At 39.8% G+C, this 20496-nt stretch overlaps 1 protein-coding gene across 4 annotated transcripts in view; it reads right to left on the minus strand.

The window, feature by feature from the left end:
- The window catches only part of MEIS1 (Meis homeobox 1), a 230599-nt gene that overhangs the window by 204591 nt on the left and 5512 nt on the right, over window positions 1-20496 (minus strand). For all 4 annotated transcript variants that reach the window (XR_009210128.1, XR_009210127.1, XM_032178671.2 and 1 more), the window contains exons 5-6: window positions 19680-19730; window positions 18105-18251 (exon numbers count right to left, since the gene is read on the minus strand). Coding sequence is in view for 2 of the 4 variants with exons in the window: in XM_032178671.2 (XP_032034562.1) it covers window positions 18105-18251; window positions 19680-19730 (198 nt within the window). In the remaining 2 variants the exon portion in view is untranslated. The remainder of the gene's footprint in view (window positions 1-18104; window positions 18252-19679; window positions 19731-20496) is intronic.

Genomic DNA, 20496 nt, shown 5'->3' on the forward strand with positions numbered 1-20496 from the left:
TAAGTCCCAAAGAGGCTTTTTTCTTCAGTGTATATAAATTTCAGAGTAAGCAATGGCTGTGTTCTCATTTATTGGAAATCCATTAAGACAAGAGGTCTTAACCTGAGGTCTAGAATCACCTATGGAAGATTTTAGGGCAGTCTTGTTGGAACAATATTTGGGTTTATGTGGATACTTGCATATTTTTCCAAAAGGATAGGGTTCAAAACTTTTTATCAGATTCTCAAACAGGTATGCAGTGCTCTCAAAATTTGAGAACCACTGCTCTAGGAGATGTTCACAGGGCTAGACAAAACAACAACATCAACAACAACAACAACAAAGAAGTTGTTGGGAAGAAAAAATCTTTTGCTGGAAAGACCTGAAAGATCACTGAAACTACATTCTAACTTGTTATTGACAGCCAGTGTCCTCCAGACACTATTTCTATTGTCATAAACGGAGGCAGGCAGCTAGAAACTGCACTCCATCAGTAAGTTCTTCTTGATCGATATATAATATATAAACTAACTTAATTTTTGCTCATGTTTTTTCTAGTTCTAGGGCCCCAAGAGACAGCCATTTAAAATATTTGAAGCAAGCTATGATTCTCCCCATATCTTCTCTCTTTGACAGCTAGAACACTCCCGTTTCCTTCTATCATTTCTTAAGAATACTTCAAAATAAGTGGTTTGGGTTTTTTTCTGATTCCATGTATGGTATTTTCAATCTCTAAGGCAATCTTACTGGCATCTGGTAGTAAAATAGAAGCAATGAGCTGCCCTGACTGCAGGCTTCTCCATGAGTGAGAATGGTATCTTAATCTTCTCTGTCTTCTCCTTTCCTGGCTCAGCACAGTGCATGGCTCATGTTCAGCAGGCACCGAGTGCTTAGGGAACGAATCTGAATTGTTCATTAGTCACTGGGCCACCAACATCCCAACAAACAAACTGCAACTTCAAAAACTATCTTGGCTTCCTGAATAAAATTACCACTGGTGACTTTTTTTTCTTCTATCATTCACTCTTTTTCAATCTATGCCTTAAATTTGGACAGACGTCAGGTCCTCTTATCACTTTCCAGGTATTCCTTGGATAATTCCCTCCTCCACAGTGGTTTGATTTCCTATATGCTACCAGATGTGTGTGTCTGAATCTCCTTTGGTCTTTAGACTTGTATGTCCAACTACCTGCGAAACCATCTCCATGCAAAGATATCCACCTCAAGAAGTCTGAAAGTGGACTTGCTTCAACTCAGCAAGTCCAAAGCTAAACTCTTCATGTCTCCACCAAACTTCCTACTCATTCTTTTTTATTCCGTGTCCTAGTAGGTATCACATCATCCACCCATGGTATAAACCTGAGAGCCATTCATACGCTCTCTCTATCTCTACCTCTCTCTCTCCACCTCGCCATTCAATCAGTCACCAAATCTTGTCTATTTTTGACCCCCAAATAGCTCTGAAATAAATCTCCCCTATTCTATATTCATGACTGCTGTTTTTGTTTAGGCCCTCATCACTCCCAAGCTTTAAAAGAGTTCCATTCCACCAGATCATACGCTCTGTGAGGTCAGACATGGTGTCAGTTTTGCTCACCATTGCATCCTGACTATCAATCACAGTGCCCAGCAGTTGGCTGGCACACAGGAAACATTTGTTGAATGAATGGGCTGCTCCTCACTGCCTACAAAATACAATCTGAGGTCCTTACTGTGGTATATAAAGCCCTTCATAATCTCCCCAAGGGACCACTCCTCTCCTTGTTTCTTTTGCTCCTGCAACATCCCATTGCACATGATTTCTGACAGATGCTCTGCTGCTTATTGCTCCAGGCCCATGCTCATCCTTCTCCTCTGCCTGCAGTGCCTTGCTCTGCCCTGCCTGACCCCAGCCCCTGATTATCTCCTTCTTGCTATTTAAGGCACAGCCCAGATACCACCTTACCTAGAAAACCTTCCCTGATACACATCATCCCCTGGATGAGTGAGGCTCAGACCATCTCATGCACACTTCTAGCCTTTCACTCTTTGCTTTATGATGACCTGTTGTGCCTGTCTACAATTCTACACTATGAATGCTTTGAAATCCTGGGCTACATCTTATTTACCCCTATATCCTCCATCCTAGGAAAATGTTGATATTATATTAGATACAAACATATTTTTGAATGAATAACTTAAGTAATACATATGGAATCTTTGTTAAATTGTCACCTGGCATTGTGTTCTCCCATATGAGAGACATCACAAAATATCTAAAAAAGAGCAGTACAATTTAAATATACCTCACATACTTGCATTTACACAAACACACACCACTATAAAAATAGATTAATACTCAGTTGTAGCATAACAGTCAAAAGAAAGAAAATTTAAAGCTAGGCAGAGTCCTGTTTGAAACTTGATTGGGCCACTTACATGGTCTTAAATAAGTCATAACCTCTTGAAACCTTAATGTCCTCATCTGTAAATGGGGATAAAAAGTACTCCTTTGCAGACATAATATATGTAAATTGTCAAGCATGCAGCAAGCACTCAATAAATGGCAGCTTCTATAGTTCTTAATGTAACAACATAAGTTGACCTAAGCCAACCCTGGGATATCTACATACAGGTGTATTCAGTGTATAGACCTTCTGGAAGGAATGGTTAACCTGAGCTGGCTTCGTGCACAGCTTGGTATGCTTTGTGCTATCTCCCAGCTGCTGTGTGCTCAGGGAATGCAAACTGATCTTATTTTCACCTTGGAATAACATGATTTTTACAGGTGGTTTGCTCCCCCCATCTCATCAAGTTTAATTTGATACCTAATATTTATAAATCACTTTACAGTATACAAAGCATCTTGACACATCTTCCCAGTCATTCACTACATCAGTATGATGCCAGAATCATTTTTTTCGAACCAAAAATACAGTTGTTTTTTTTTCTTCAAAACTTCTACGCTACTGGTCCCATTCAAAAAGGTGGATAATTGAGAGTCTGATGATCTTTACTGTGAAGGGGTCAGTTAGCAGCTACGTAGAAATTGATGAAATAATCAGTGTTCCAAATTCGAAGTCAGTCTGCACCTAACAATAAGCAGCTTTCTCTTTGGGGAGGTACATTTACTCTCTCAAATCACCAGGGTCTCTTTAGTAAGTGATCTCTAGTGGCCTGAAAGAGCTGGCTTGTCTCCAAAAGTGAACAATTTATTATCTCCAGGTGAGGACAGTCTCCAGGTCCACACGGGGAAGGCACCAGTGTGCATGGTACTCAGACATACATATGCACACTCACACTGGCAGGCTTGCCCGTGTCCGTCCGTACGTGCCCATGTGCACACCTGTGCTCTTCCATGAAGCACAGTGGATGGGATCGCTGTATGTCAGCATCCCACACTGTCGGGGGGGTGCATCTAATTAGCCCCGCTCCCCTTGACTTTTCCGCTCTGTCTAAACAGTGTTTTTCGGGATCCTTAAAGGTGCATGACTTCAGCAAATATCATTTCTTATACACTCCTCAATCAATGATTCCATCTGAGGAAAGGGATCAGAGAGAGATCCATATGCAGAGAAATGAGGAGAAGAGAAGGGGCACAGGAGCTGCTGTGAGAAACAATACACATTTACCTGTGTGTACCTGAAGCTGGGGAATGGGGATGCTGAGAAGGCTTTTTATGTCTGAGTACTTAAAGTCTTGTCATGCTGAAACTCCTATTGAAATGCTTGGTGGCTCACATTTGTATCTGTTTGATAACCAAAACACACCATATAATCATTCAACCCACTCAACTACCATGTATTGAGCACCTATAATTTGCTAGAGCCCTAGATACAGCCTGCTCCTCTCAAAACATACTCCCTTGGGGCTACATCTACTCAACTTCAAATTCAGGTAATTCTGGAAAAAAAGTTATGTGGATTTCTAAAAAAAATAATAATAATAATCCCTAGAAATCACTAAGCAAAATTCATTTAACCACAAGAAGTTTAGGCAGTATGTTTCGTTTTGCCTTTTTTTTTCTTAACACAGAAAAACTGCTCTTACCTTTTGAGCATTTAGATGTTTTGAAATGCCATAAACATTCACAAATGAATATTTCACTGTGCACACATGCTGTGGATTCAGGAGCCACATTAAAGTGTTGTGAGGAATGATATGGATGTGAAATAGCATGCTTTAGAGAAACCTTTTCTAAGTCCACACTATGCCTTGCTGAAAAGTGGATAAAATGCAGAGAGGCAATTGCTGGTTCTGGGAAAAGAGTGGTAGGTGCCTGAGGCACTCCCTGATGTAGGCCCACACTCACTTTTGGCAGAGAGGCCAACTTTTTAAAAGGCTACCTCCCTCACACACTTTATCCACTTTCTCCACCAACTCTCCTTTTGCTCATTTCCTTCTCTGCCCCCTCCCTCACTCGCTTACCTTTGCCAAGTCTGTAAGCCCTGCCAGGGTTCTTGTTGAGCCTTTTTTTAATGCTGTGATAAAATGTGCTTATGACTCCACTTAATAGAGGCCTGAAGGGTAATTCTGGTGACTCAGGGCAGATGGTAAATTAGCGGTAAGACAATGGAAATCCAGCATCCCTCTTCAGAATCTGTGGCTTTCACCAACACACCACACTGCCTCTTCTCACAGTTCCAGCCCTGTCATATGTGCCATTGTGAACTTTTAATCTAGAAATGCATCTTGGTTATGTAATCATCTCTTACGTCTTGCACTCACTACATTGGTGCCGGCCAGTATTTTTACACACAGTATAAGTGTGTACACTTCAGCATCAAATGAGGCCGATTTCTAAGACCTTAACAGCTAAGCAACTCTGGTGAATTGCTTGCAAATAAATGTGTGTGTGTGTGTGTGTGTGTGTGTGTGTGTGTGTGTAAAAATCATATGATAGTCGCTGTGGGTAGTTTGTATAGGTAGACATAGCATCTGTTAAATAGAGTTCCATATTTCCCAGTTCTCACGTACCACAAATAAAACCTACAAAAATGATAATTTTTCAAACATTGAATCCTCTATCTCTGTGTAATGAGGCATGTAGAGAGGAGGAAAAGAATTTTTGTGCTTTCTTGCCTTTGGTGAAAATTCTCTAAGGAGTAATTTCATCTTTAAATGAGAAGTTTTCTACCAGGTGATTCTTCAAGCTTCAGAAATCACTAAAGCCTGGGTTCAGACATGAGTGTGCACATGGGTTCACACGCACACACCGCAACACACACCTATCACGTATGTAAGGCATAAGGCAAAAGAATGTTAAAAAATGAATCTAATGGTTTTTTAATTACATTGTAATGGAATTTAAAGCAGCCTGGCTGTAAGGTATATTTTTAAAATCTGCTATCCCTTAAAGATTTTGCCCACTGTCCTGTAATCAGCATGCTTCATTCTCCTCTCAATACTCAGGCGCTGGGCTCCTGTGGCAGGCAGTGAGGGTGGGGACCTTAGGAAGCCAGGACTGAATACCGTAGAACACTTTCCCAATGCTGCTTGAAACCCTAGTTTTCAACAGCCTGGTGTCTTTTAGGTCTCCACTCTAACATTTTCAGGAATTTATTAACCTGCACAGTTGAATTAATTTACCCAATAAATTATAAGTGAATCAACTATGCTAAGCAAAGGTCTACAGATGTAAAACAACACTCAGAATATTCCAAAGGCTTTCCTGATGAAATCAAGACAGCACTGATACTTTTTGCCCAATTCTTTAACTTTGACAATCAATGCTAACATCATCCCATGGTGACCCTACCGTGGTCTAAGAAGATAATATAGATTTCTACATGTGGCACATTCAGACAAATTACAAAGAAAAGGAATAATTACAACCAAAGGGCAATTGACCAGAAATGACAATCGGTTTTACCAAAGTCTCAAAACTGGTAAGTAACAGAAATTATTCAAGTGCCCTGAATGTTCAAATTCTACTTAGCAGTTTATTGTAGAGAAAAATCTTAAGAAGAGAGAAGATAAAGCCTCAATACGCTAAAAATCTTAGTAATAAGTATCTATGTTTTGATAACCTTTTCTTTTTCTATGCCATTGTATTATAACTGGCATGCTATTAATAAAAATAAATTCTTATATTTACTGACTTTAATGACCCTAGGTACTTCTTGAAATCATACCTATAAATCGTAGTTCATAGAGTTAAATGTTTGACTGAAAAATAACCCCAATCCACCGATACCACTATATTTCCAAATAAGTATACCTAAATACTTCAAACCGTTTTATTCATTTATCTTTTGAGAGTTTTCTGCTGAACTTTGATCATTTTCTATTATTTTTACTTAGCAGTGGGAGAAGAATCAGTAAATTACATGCCAGTATACCTGATGTTATAAAATCCTCTTTCTAAGATTGTTTGCTTCCCAATGTTTTATTTTACATTTGTAACTTAGTATCAGTGCTCCTTGTTCTGCAAACAAATTAAGATAAAATAAACTTAAAAGTGTTTTATATAAAACAACTTCAAACCACAAACTTTCTAGGCAAGGCTCCTAGCAAAAAAAAAAAAAAAAAAATTAAAAAAATGAAAAATCCAATAATTTAGAAAAAATTGTATAATGAGTAAAAGTAGATAATAATATCCTGAAAGCAACAAGACCTCAGCATGAAGTATTTGTATTCAGAAATGTGGGGGGAAAGTACTTAGCCACAGGGTCCTTACATAACTGTTATTTGAATTTTACCCTAGGAGTGAGTCTGCAGTGATTCACTATACTATCTCAGCAAAATATCTGAGTTCAGTCTCCTTTTACACTATGCTAAAATCAGAATAAAAATGACCCCTCATAATAAGAATTAAGATATATTTCTTAAACTCTGTGATTATAAAATACTCTGTAAAACAACATCCCCATCAACCAGCACCCAATCCTCCCTCCATAAACTCAATTCCTGTTATTGAAGGTTGGGCAGAATACAAGCAAGAAGATAAAATATAATGTAATGAAGTGCTTATTGGGGATTTACTACTCTAAATGTTTTAGATGCATTTTTATTTAGTTCTTACAGTAACTCAATAAAGTGGGTAATGTTACTATCCCCATTTTACAGATTATTAAACTAAGGCCCGTCAAGGTGCAGTGACTTGCCCTCTCACAGCAAAGTCTAGATTCAAATATAAGTGCTCTGGCTCTAAATTGTATATAGTTCATTAGAACACCACCTTCCTGAAAGGATGTGTAACTAAAAATGACAAGCAGTACACTTAACTGTTTAGTCTCAAGTGTTTCTGAAGTTTTCTCTTTTCTATTTCTAAACTCTCGAGCCAGAGAACACACAATTGAGACATAAGAAGAAAAAAAAATTCAGCCAAGATATAGTCTTGTTTTATTCTACTACCTCATAGCATTATACTTTGAATAAAAGAATCATAGAAATTTATATTTACCACTGATTTCCACTGATAATTATTAATAGCGTATTTTCTAATTTCCCGATGGTTTCTTTAGAAGCACTTCTGATTTTTTATATTTTTTACAACACTTTGTGTTTTAAGTGTCTCTCATTCCTCAAGAATGTCTGCATCTTTAAGCCCACTGACAATGTTAAATTTGGAGGTTGAGAAAAGATTATTCCCTTCCTTCATTATTTATCCTGGGTAAAATCATCAGTGAGAACTTTCTCAAAGCATCTTGAGATTTAATTTGAGTTTCCGGTTCCTACAACGGTCAAGTTTTCTATATTTCAAGATACTTAACTAAGAGATCAGCCAAAGCAACTGTGAATTCCAGAAGTAGGGTGCTGAGTTGCACTGTGCATTTTTTAAGGAATTCCAGTTAATCAGAATGTCATTCTTCAGCCACACCCAAGGCTATTATTCTAGAGACTATTCATACTATTTAACAGTTACAGAGTATTTGGAATATTGAAAGTATACTATGAGCAAAGAAAAGCCCCATAATTGATTTGTCAATGTTTTGTTCTCCTATTTTTCTATTGGCATGTTCTTTACATGCCCTCAATAAATATTAAACACTCAAACAATTCACTATTAGGATGGCAAGCAAACCTTTAGAATGTCGCAACAGTAGAGTGAAGAACAATGCACCTAATTGAAATGGCAGGGTAATTTGGGAAATAAAATTGAGTTGCTGCAAATTCCAAATTCCAGAATAAAAATGTTTATACTCACTTAAATGCAGATTGTTACCGCCTTTGAATAATTATTAGAATAAAAAAAATTGAACACCAACAATACACTTCATAGGCACAAAACAAGCATATTCTACATCTCTCTGTTATTTTGTGCAAAGAAGTACGGGACATAATAACTCAGATGTTTTTCTTGCTTATTTTGTTATTAAACACAGCTTTTAAAATCCCAAAATATAATGAAACAATAGGCCAAGCCACCAAATACACAAACAGTGCTACAAACTTTATGAACAACATTCTTCAGAAAATTTTGGAGCACATTAAGGACAGGGAAAGCAGGCTGAAAGAAAGGAAGGGGGTTAAATAATTCTGCAACTGAATATCTTTCTTTTTCTTGAACATATTAATTTATCATCAAGATCAATTCCAAATGTAAAATTCCTGTTTCTCTTTGTTAGAAGCTAGAGCCAAGAAAACTATGACAATTAAAATGAAAATGGCACACTACATTTGCATCTGGAGCTATGAAATATAAATATGTAATGACTCTATAAGAGATAATATTTATCTGTAGTCTGAGGGTAATCCTTATTATCTACTTAGGGCTATACCACATTGGCAGACATGCCACCCTTATCTCATGAAGATGAATTCCATATGCTCTGTAGAGTTATAGTATAATTCCCATAAATAATGTATATGATAGAATGTAAATAAATAATACATTTTTATGTTCAAGAGTGAAGGGCAGGGTGGTTACTCCTGACACTACATCTCTTAGGAAGGAACAATTTTAAATAAAAGTAATGTTCAATGGTGATTTATCACAAATTTTTTACACTAAAATATTCTCAAGCATGGATTATAAAATAACTCCAGATCTGGTGGGAACTTTCAAGTAAATGTTGCAACTAAACCCAAAATGCCTAATTAATTGTACTGCTAAAGTTTCTGTTCTGATTGTAGCATAATAGCAATAGCATCTTACCTATTTGCTGCTATTTCAAATTTTCTATATATATATATATTAGCTGGATTTTATGATCAATGAAATTTGTAGGTTTAAAATGTCATATATGAGTTTCTGTATGAAACACAGAGCTTTTTTTTCCTTCAGGAAGAAAAATTTTAATACTGCAGTAAATATATAGGAAGGCTATATAGTGAAAAGTATCCAAAAAGAGCCCACCTGCACTAGCTAGTTTGCCAAGACTTTGTATGTAAAAATTGTTCCTCCACCTCTCTAAAGTACCTCCATTTTGAAACTCTGTAGACAAACACTCCACGTAAATAGCGTAAGTATGCCTTTAGAATTTCAGACATTATACATCATTTAGTTTGAAATTAAGTTTCCAAATTGCTAAGGAATAATCTCTGAATAACAGAAAACACTATAGGTCACAGTTAATTATAGCTTGTCTATCAAATTAAGTTAATATTCGAGAACACATCCAAATAGTTTTGGAGACATAAGAGGAGGTTTATTGTCAAAGAAATTCTTATTCATTCAGCTTCTAATATTTTTAAAAGAAGAGAAATAAGCCTTTTACAAGTTGAGATGGGATAAGGAAACTCTGGGTGTACAGTCAAATTGCTCTCTTCATTGTCCTTTTGACGGCTGTGTCAATTTCATTATAAACTTCATTTTCCAGAGTTTCATAATAGTCATAAACACACTTCACTTTAAAGAGTTTCTATGGGACGTAATATGAATGCAAATTCAGAATAAAATGCAAATTATAGAGGTCTGGGACCAAATATGGACAATCAGTTAAGAACAAAGTTGCTGAAAATAAACATTTAGGCTTTTAGAGGAAGAACACAAAGGGGCTAATATAAATCTTTATACCAAGTGTTCACAGCTCTAGGGAAGACAAATAAGAATCACAGTTTTCAGTTTTTCACCTAATTGTAAAGCACAGGTTGGGAATATTTGATGACTTTGGCCTCTATTCATTCCTGTTTTGAAGTGAGTAACATTCTTCATTTTCTCACGAAAACAAACCCACATATGGGTAATAACCCACAAGGCACTACAATAGGAAAATGAGACCTAGCAAACTAGCTCAAGTTCAAATCTCAGGCATAGGTTTCCAAAGGGCAGGAAAAAAGTGATCAGAAAAAGAAAGAGATATAGTTCTATCTTGCTAAATAATAACCAACAACCCAGAAATTTAAAGTTAATGGATAATAAACACGCTACCATATTATAAAGTGTAAGGAAAATTCTATAGAAATGGAAATTCACAAGCAACAATTCATTCTAAGCTAGCTTATGTGGTCAGGTACTGGTACTAGAATGTTGTCATATATTGATATTAGAGTAATTCTAATATCACTCAAAAATGTTATTTACTGATACCTTCTAAATGAGTTAAAATAATGTATATTTAAGTCCATTGTAAAATGTAAGACTTTCTATTTGGTTAAAATGTAAAAGCAGCAGCACAACTATAACAGTTGCTAACATTTGTTAAACTCATAAGGTTGTGGTCATTTTTAAAGTTTCACTTAGTAAACGTATTGATAATAATAGGCATTTTATTTTTTTTGAATAATATGATTTCATTTAAGGATTTTTTTGGTCTTGTTTTTGAAACAGGGTCTTGTTATATTGCCCAAGCTGGCAACTCCTCAGCTCAAGTGATCCTCCTGCCTCAGCCTCTGGATTAGCTGAGACTATAGGTGCATGCCAGGATTTTATTTGAGTTTTTTAAAGAACCATAACATTACACACTCAAGGTTCTTTACTTCGTGAGCATAAATTCTATTAATTGTAAATGGAATTATGAAGTACAAGGGAAGAATCAATTGTAGAAATGTATTTTTGAGAATTACAAATAAAGTACAACTTCTTTGCTCAACTTATTTGTCCTCCATTAGCGTATGCCATATAAATTGGTCCATATGTCATGAAAAAATCATAATATGGTTACTTTATATCTTAAAACAGACATAGCTATAATTTGTGTCAATTTTTTTATAAACTTCAATTGTATTGATATACAGCTATACAGCTCCAGCTGTAATTTGTATTTGATTGTATATACTCATGACACCAATAAAAAACAGGTGTATAATTCCATTCAATATGTGTACAAATAAGCATTTTTTTCTATCAGAGAATCAACCCTTGATACTATGTTTTAGTCAGTTTTAGAAACTCTGAACCAAGAAGTCAAGAATATAAAATAATTTAAAAACATTTGCACTCTTGTACTTTCCTTTAACAAGAGCATATTTTCTAGATTAAGAAATGCTATTTGGCAAAAGAGTGTTTGAAGAAAGTCTAGTAAAATGTTGCCAATTGCTTTAATTCTGTGCACTTGAATGCATTACATTGATCATAATTGGACTCTAGTGACAAATATTTAAGTGAATATATTCTCACTTATTTCACATAGTATCCTTTATACCATTTATTCAAATGTCCAATTTACAAGTGTAGGGATTCCAGCAATTGGCCAATGTAGGTATACTTCCTGGATAGTCTGTTTAAGGCTCCAAAAAGCTTCTCTAAATTCCCATAATCCTGAAATCATGGCATGCTAAATTAAAGATACAGTGAAGATGTTCTTTTATCTTTTACACTACATGGACACACTCATTTGCTTGAACTTTTCAAAATTGATTTTAGACACCCATGGTTTATTCGTGTATGTTAAGGATAGCAAAATATTCAAAATTCTACAGGATGCCAAAAATCAAATTTTGTAATTATTATTAAAACTTAAATTGGGAGACTGTATTTTATGTGTTTTAGCCCAGAACTTTTTATACAGGTATTACATTCTGATATTTCCTGCTTAGTAAGAAGAGCAAGCCCAACGGAATTTAGAGCAGTGTTGTTTTACTTGGGATTTGGAAAATCTTTAAATCTATAATAACATCTGCACAACTGTCAGATAAACTGTGTCACACGCATTCTATTTTTATTTCTTTATTTGTAAAAGAATGCTTTCCCATATTTTTTATTTAATTCTTAAATATTTAATTTTTTTGCACTCAGGAGAAATGGCAAAAAATTTTGTTTCGATTATGTCATAAATTATAGTACTTTGATTCAAATATGACAGATATCGTAATCCACAAAAGGCCATGTAAAATGCTACAGTTGCAAACATTTAAGACTGTGTAACAAAAATGACTGAGAACTGTATCAGTTTACTATCCTTCAACTATTTCCCTGACAGTGGAGTCAAATAATTTTGAATTATAGACCTTCTTACAGGAAGTCTTATTTCATGTTCATTTTTTGATCATTTCCATGCTAGTCCCTATAGCAATTTGGCTGTATGCCGACTTTCCTTTAAAAGTTTTTGTGTACATACTTGGGTTGTGTTTGATGATTAAATGATCATTTATTAAAACTTTAGCATTTCACATTTGTTTGACATATTTATGTTTCATAAGAAAATATTGTTGTTGCAATGGAAAGCATAACATTACCAATATGAGAATACTTCATTTAAATTCATGTTGACAGTATTTTCATTTATGGCAAGTGTCTTAATATAATTTGTTATGCATTCTTCACAGTTTCTCCAACTCCACCTGTGAGGTACGCTAGGGAAGGTAAGCTAGTTTTAGGACCTTAGGCCTCATGGTAATACTTTAGTCTATCTACTTGGCCTTAATAAACATAAGTTTCTACTATGGGAGCACAAATAGTTTTTGTTTTTTCAGAGTATAGAATTTTACTGGATATATTTTTTTTCTTGTCACCCAGACACAGCTGTGTTTTAAATCTTTTGAGACTATGACAAACATTTAAAAATTCAAACACATGAGTGTTTGAAAACATAATGATTTAAAATTTATATATTTTCAAAGTTGGACAATTCTAGCATGATATTTCAGTTATTTTTTTGAAAGCCCGGCCCACATTTTAATACATTTTTCTTCCTTCTCTTCTTCCTCTATTATTTAAGATTCTCCATGTTTTCTAATACAAGTCTCTAAGTTAGGACAAATAGCTATATAAAACAACTACTCTATATATTTCAGAATGGTGAGCAATGGAGTCATTCTGGTGGGAGAAGAATTGCTATTTGAATGACCTACTGCCATGGAGCTAGTTAAATCACTGAACAATAGTTACTGTTATGAGGCTTTACTTTGTACAAAGTAGCATTAGTATCATTGCTTTCCATTATTCATGCAACTTGCACTGGGGACTTCCACTGAGAGAGAGATTGAAAGAGAAAGAGACAGACAGAGAGAGAGGGTAGCTATGCAAAGGATTTTTTATAGTATTAGCGTTTAGACTTAGAGATATTTGCCAACGTAACTGATCTCAACCTATCTGCATATATGCTGTACTTTGTTCCCCTTGTTTTTTCTAGAATGTTTTAAAAGTGTCCCTATTAAGAATCAATACATCCCTACTCTGAAACTCACACATAAATACAGACTAAAAGCCAATCAGAAAGTAACAATAAAAATACACCCAGTAAACAACTAACTTTTAATTCAAAGGGTGCTATGTAATAAAGGGCCTAGAATGAACATCCCAATTAGCCAGTGTAGTGACAAGCAGTCAACACCTTATTATTTAATCATTAAAGAGAATCTTGCCATAATTTCCATTTGACATATATTTTAAAAGGAATTAAAACTATATCACATGACCCACAACACAATCAAATGTAAAGTTAGGTGATGCTAAGACTTTATCACTTGCAAGTCCTGTGGACTGAGAGGTTTCAGGATTAAGGCATTAAGTGGGAACCTACGAAGCATTTATAATTTAAATAAGATGTATCCAAATGGAAGCATTTAAAAACAAACTACCTGACAAAGGGACCATTTTTCTGCTTCCCACTGTTTGTGTCCACTTTTCTTATTGGATGACAAGGAATTGCGGACATTTCTAGTATTTGTAAATATTCGCTGGCCCTATCTATTTGCTTCTAAAGCAGCAGATCCAATCCATGCAGCACATTAGGTTGTTTCTTGCCCTCCCTGCCTCATCCCTGACTGTGACACCTCCCTTAAAGAGAAAGCTTAAATCTCCCTTGCAAGAATTTCCCCCGCTTCTTCGGAGGGGGGCGTTTTCTGTCAAGTTCTACCTCAGTTTAAAGGATTTTAAGCCAAACTCTGCTTCAGAAACAACATTGTGAACTTTTGAAATAAAACAATCGCCATCAGAGTTCCCAGGCCCACTTGGGAACCAAAGCGCACTGGGCCCGGCCTGCCCCAGATCCCAGAGGCCTGGCGGCCCTGCGCTCTCCAGTCTGGGCTGTACAGCCCCGGCGGCCGTCCCCCGGGAGCTCGGCAGCACTTGGCATTTAACCTGCCTGGCGAGCGTGGCTCTCTGGTTCCATATCTGCAAGCCATATTACTTCTCCCCAGACGTCAGAGACAAATCTGGATTAACATGCAACAGGGCGTCCTGTGCAGCCCGACAGCCTTCGCCCAGGAGCTGCTAAATGCAGATTCAGAGGAAGACCCCCCCCGGAGAGCTGCTGTTGAATAAAAACTGTAATCCAAAGGGACCATTTCTCTGCCTCCCGCTGCTTATGGGAAGAGCCAGGGCCGCCGCTGAGGCCCGAGCACAGACCTAGCTAATCTCGGCTCGCTACCGACAGGCGTGGCCACCCCGGGAGACGGCCCTGGGGGCCTAGAGACTCTGCTCCGCTCTCCCCTCTCTCCCAACGCGTTCTTGGAGTGGAAAATGCTTAGATTCAAGGAGTGGCGCGCAAGAGAAGCGGCCTAGGAAGGAAGCCGACTGCTCCTTCCTGGAGTGCGGCCTAAAGTCCAGCAACTGGGTGGCCAGGCCTCTCCCCGCCTAACCCCTCTTGGCGCCCCCTAATCCACCCAAGGGCCCCTAGAACACGCGCCCCGCCTCCGGTCGAACCCGCATCGTTCTCTGAAGCCAAAGAGTCTCAACCCTCGCCTCGACGCCTAGCGCCATGGCCCCCCTCTCCCTCTGCTCCGGGGTCGCAGCCGGGACCTCGCCCCACGCTGAGGCCGGGAAGCCCCTGGCGCCCCTCGCTTCCCCCAGCCTCGGGGAGCCCGGAACATTCAAGCCGAGCCGAGAGCGCGGCGGTCAGGAGAGGGCGCCCAGGAGGCTTGCGCCCGCCAAGGTGGCTCTCTCTGGCAGGGACCTCCAGGCGGCCCCGAAGACTGGGAGTGGGGGAAGGAACCTGACTGTGGGGAAGAACGGGATTACAGCTTCTACTGGTGTCTTAATCCTATTTGAAAAATAAATAAATAAATAGGAACGAGAGGGAAAGAAAGGAAAGGAAAGGAAAGGAAAGGAAAGGAAAGGAAAGGAAAGGAAAGGAAAAAGGAAAAAGGACTAACGCTACAAGGTCAAGTGGATTTCCGCCGACTTAGCTCTCCGGGATACCGCCTAGTATCAAAGTCGTCGATCCCAGGTCCCCGCGCGGGTGGCAGTCTTCGCGCCCTCCGAGGAAAAAAAGTAAAATAAAATAAACCGTGCCGCCAACGGGCCCTAGAGACAGAGGGGTTAATGAGCTAACAAGGCCCAGCGTTCTCACAGCTCGAGAAGCGTCCAGTCCCGGAGCGCACCCTCTGCGGAGGCTCAAACTGGCTGGGCTGCATTCGCAGACAGGTGGAGAGGCCATCCTTCCTGCCCGGCCCCCAGGACGCCGCACTAGGGGTTCAGCGCCCCGGAGGGACAGGCCAGCAGGCTCCAGACCGGAGAACTGGCGCCCACCAGGCGCCCTAGTGCTTCATTCGTCGCGCCTCAGCTCCCCAGGGCAGTGGTGCCCACCGGCTCCGTGGCACTGTATCTCATGCGCCCAGCGCTTTGCGCTCCCCTCTCCAAACCGGACCTTGGGTTTGCTGTCCTCCGACCAGCTGAAACCTGGGTGAGCCCCAGGGGGTCACACAAGCGAGCCCAGGCGCATAGGCCACGAGCTCAGCCAAGGCTTCGAAGCCCACTCTTAACCAGTGGGGACCAGAAGTCAGATTCTCATTTTAGAGGTAGAAGAGAAAAAAATGCGAAGTTTTATCCGATACAATTGCATACCAATCTTTGCATATCTTAAGTTAAGGGAATTGGGTAACAAAAGTTTAGGGAAGGAGAAGCGGGGAGCTCCATGATATTATATTAATTTTTGTATTCTCTCTCCCCCCTCCAAAAAATTCCCATAACTTTGGTCTTTTATCTTTGACTTTAATAAAATAATGATTCCTTGAGAAAATGGGGTATAAATCTTCATTTTGGAGGCAATTAAAGTGTTGATTTCATTCATGCCCCTAAGCGATTCTTGTAATTTGCTCAAATAGCTTTATGTACCCAGCACTCCGGAGCTTTTAGAATCCCATTTTCTAGTTAGGCTTGTTGGATTGCAATTTTTATTCCACAGCAGCTACTCGAGGGTTCCTCAGCAGAATCTGCACTCAACAGCTCCCGGGCGAGGGCTGGCGGGCTGAACCAGACGTGAGGCCCGGGCAGTCCGCGGGGGCCAAGGCTGGGAGCCGCCTGCAGTTTTCCCGCCTCTGCACTGGGATTGCGCATGTTGCGTGTTCTGTGCACTCGTCTACACTGCCGAAAGTTTCCAACTCTCCAGATCACAGTGCGGACCCGGCGCATTGGCACTTTTAAATCTCTGCTCTGCCTGTTTCTCGCTCCCCATGGGCAAAAGAGGAATTCAGCCCGTGTCGCGGGGATTGCCCAGAGAAAATCAGGCTGAGAATGTATTTTAAGAGGATGATGTTGAGAGAAGAAAACCGTAAGATGACACTAAGAACCAGGCGTCAGGCGCTCGACAAGGACTGTACAAGACAGGCACTGGCCAACAGATCATGGCAGAGCTGGCAGAGTAGCTGGCCTTTGGCTTAACAAAGGCAGGCTGATCTCTTCCCCCAAGTCTGGACTCACGTGCCGAGTCAGAAAGAGAAACAACGCTGGGCCTTCACTTATATAGGGGGGAAGGGTGGGAGGGTGCAGAGCAGGCCAGCTACCCAAATCTCTAGACGCCTTGCAACAATTCGCAACAGAACTGTTCTGAGCACTGTTTCATCTCATTCACTCTACACGTTTTCACTTTCATTGCATTTTTGCAACTCCTTTGGACCAATCCAGAGATACAGCCACAGGAGAGAAAGAGGCACCCTGGGAGGAAACGGTGGTGTTGGGGTGACACACAGAGAGAAATCCCCACAGCAACTCCAAATAAAAGTCGTCCCCACTTAGTAACGCATCGGAAGAAGGGCCTGGAGGGAGGACAGGAGAGGAGGGGGTGCAGCAAGCCAAGGCCCTCAGTTGAGAGCAAAGGCGGTGCGAGGTCCCCCACCCTCCTTACCCAGGGAGCCGCCGGGGTGCCCCTGATGCTGACATGTCCACAAGCTGCCAACCCAGAGGGCCCAGAGCGCATACCAGCTGGAGGATGAGTGGAAAGAAGGAGGAGAAAAGTCCATATTTATCTGTTTTTATAACCTCGGCCTGGTCTTATTTTTTCTATTAAGTACAATAAAATGGGCGAGCTTGCAGTGAACACCACACAAAGCAATGTTCAGTGAGGTCTAGAAGCGTTCGGCCGAGGAAAACTGACAAGACAGGCTAATGAACCGTACAGACAGGGAGAAAATAGCCAGCATTTGCTAGATTTCAAACCCTCGCTGTCTCTCTTAGACCACCTATCTTGGATTTATTCCTAATAAAATAAGAAATAAGCAGACCCTACACTTTTCTTTTCTTGAAGATAGAAGGAAGAAAAATGCTCCGGAACAAAGCCCCTACAATCAGAGGCGGTCACTGGCAGTTAACACTCCCATTATTATAGAGGGTAAATAAAATAAAGACAAAAATTAAAAGCGACAAGAAACAGGTCAAGTTTGCTAGCAAAGCTTTTACAAGCTCATCTCTTCAGGTCGAATCCCAGAGCCAGCCTTAATGAAGCAATAATAGCCACATTATTCAAAAATTTTCATTTCGATGGAAATGTATCTAAAAGGGACTTAATCATATGCAAATAATAAAAGGAGGTGGTAGTGACCCAGCAAGCAATATGCATACAGATTTTTTTTTCCCAGGGATGTTGAAATTGAAAAGCGCATACCTGGTCGGTTAGATTTGCTGATCTTGTTATATCTTCACTGTCTGATTTTGATCCTCCTTCTCTATCGTCTATCACCAAATCGATAGGCATTTTCCCTTTCAAACAGCTAATATACCGGTGGCAGAAATTGTCACATAATTCGTGTACCTACATTATGACAGAAATAAAAAAATGGGAATATAATCAGGAGTGCATAAATGACATTGACAAGTGCAATCCACCCCCCTTGTGAGATCCAAACTTCCAAATAGGGGAAACACAGGGCAATTGTCCTCCAGAGACCCCCAGACGCATCCAGAATTAGGAATAACTTTCTTTTCTTGCAAAATAGAGATATCCCAGAAAATTGACAGTGACAAGATGATTCACAGGCTACAACATATTCAACACCCGTGTTAAATTCATCTGCTCCTGGGGCTGTGGTCATTAGAGAGGTGACTTGCGTAGGTGACATTTAAGGTAAACTATTTAATTTCATCCAGTGACTTTATCATAAATCCCTTTCCAATGTGTCTAAGAAAAAAATGTATACATGTGTATATATGACATATATATTCTCCAAAGAACCCGTACTGTGGTGGCATAGGATATATGCCTGACAACCCAAGTCCTTATTATATTTGTAATGAAGGTTTTTATATCTAAGGGGCATATTTTAGAAAACTTTCTTTAAAAAAAAAAATGGAAGGAAATCAAGTTGCCAGTACTCCTGATATGGGAAAACATACAGCCACAAAAACGTATCAAATTGATTTTTTTTTTTTTTTTTACAGAAAGGAGAAGGAATGCCTCAAAATATTTAGGTGTAAGTGCAGAGGTTTCCTACAGGCCCCAGGCATCACTGACATGCAAAAAGTCACAAGAAACCCCAGTGTGCTTGCAATTTAATGTTAGTTTGAATTACAATGCATTAAGTTTTTATTGCTGAGATTTATAGAACAGCTAGCAAAATCATGTTATCCCACATCCTTTCTTGAGTGTGAAGGTGGAGTGTGTGCAGAATTCACAGATTCAAGAAATTGACACAACTATCAACTCTGCTTTGTCTCTGCAAAACGTTTAATGTGCCTCCCCACCACCTCCTCCAGACTCCTTCCCGCTCCTCCTCCTTCTCCCCTTCTGCCTCTCCCCTGTGTCTGATCTGCCCCTGCTCTCAAGACTGTCTTCCAGAAACTCACTACAACTGAACAAAACCTTTTTCTCCCTCAGAGGTAGCAAAGAAGAGGAGGAAGAGGCTGAGAAGAGACAACAGAGGTATTAACCTGTGAAACAACCTCAGAGCAGCATTCTAAACATCAGCTGGGATGCACAGAATTGCAACTATTTACACAAAGCCAGCAAGTTATTAAGAATGGACACAAGGCTAGGGCGTTTGTGATCCTGGTTTTAGTGGCTGAAATTGTAATTAAACTGCAAAGAGAAATGGACGCTAAGATTGGCCTTGACACTAATTACCAGAAAGAAAGACATTTATGCAAATGTATCAGAAGGCTGAACTTCAGCCATTCTGAACCCTCCCCCCTGTGTGTTTGGGGGTAAGGGGTAAGTAAAAGGAAAAGAGGCTAGAGAAATTACCTTCTCTAATTCCAACAGATGAAACCTTAATACTTGTATGGCTTGAATCATCTGCAAAGATACAAAAACAATAAGCACCCCATTCCTGGCTTGCAGAAAACTGGCTGTCACAGCTCTACCATCTCCAGCCCACCCCCTCCCACCAGTAAATAGAGTTATTTTGATTTATGGCAATAACACTAAAATTTAATAGCAGCAACTGGGTACCATCTAGAGGTTTATATTTCTTAAGGAGAAAAAACTAGCTAAAACAACAACAGAGCATCTAAGTGGGGATCATAAACACTCTCCTCCCCCATGGCTCTCCCCTTTCTCAGTCCCACTGGCCCCACCCCACCCCAAAAGGGCCACAACACTGGACTACATGTGTCCTTGGAAGGAGTGGACAGAAAAATATTCCAAATGGCCCTCAAACTGTGACTTTTCCCATTGCAAAGTTTCTGCTGCCTTCCTTACACCTTTCAGGCAAACTGGTTGTTTGGGGGCTCTTGTCCGGTGGCTGCCCTCGTGATGGGACTTAGAGGGCTGGGAAGTCCGCAAAGTTTAAGCACACACGCTGACAGGCCGGGAGATAAATCCCCACGCTGATTAGAGCTGCGCAGCCCGGCTGTCATAAAAAACAAAAGCACGCGTTTCCCCGCGCCGGCTCGCCCGGCCCCTCTCGAGATGAATTTATTTCCCCGGGATCTTGTCCCGGACCAGTTGTCCGTGGACAGAAACATTTGCAGCCAACCTGCAGGCACGGGAAGACCGGTCTAGAAATCTCAGGGCTCTCAAAGCAAAGCTGAGGGCGTTGGAGGTGGGAGGTGAGGGGTCG

This window comes from Hylobates moloch, unplaced genomic scaffold (genome assembly GCF_009828535.3).
Source record: "Hylobates moloch isolate HMO894 unplaced genomic scaffold, HMol_V3 SCAFFOLD_15, whole genome shotgun sequence".
NCBI classification, from domain to species: domain Eukaryota; kingdom Metazoa; phylum Chordata; class Mammalia; order Primates; family Hylobatidae; genus Hylobates; species Hylobates moloch.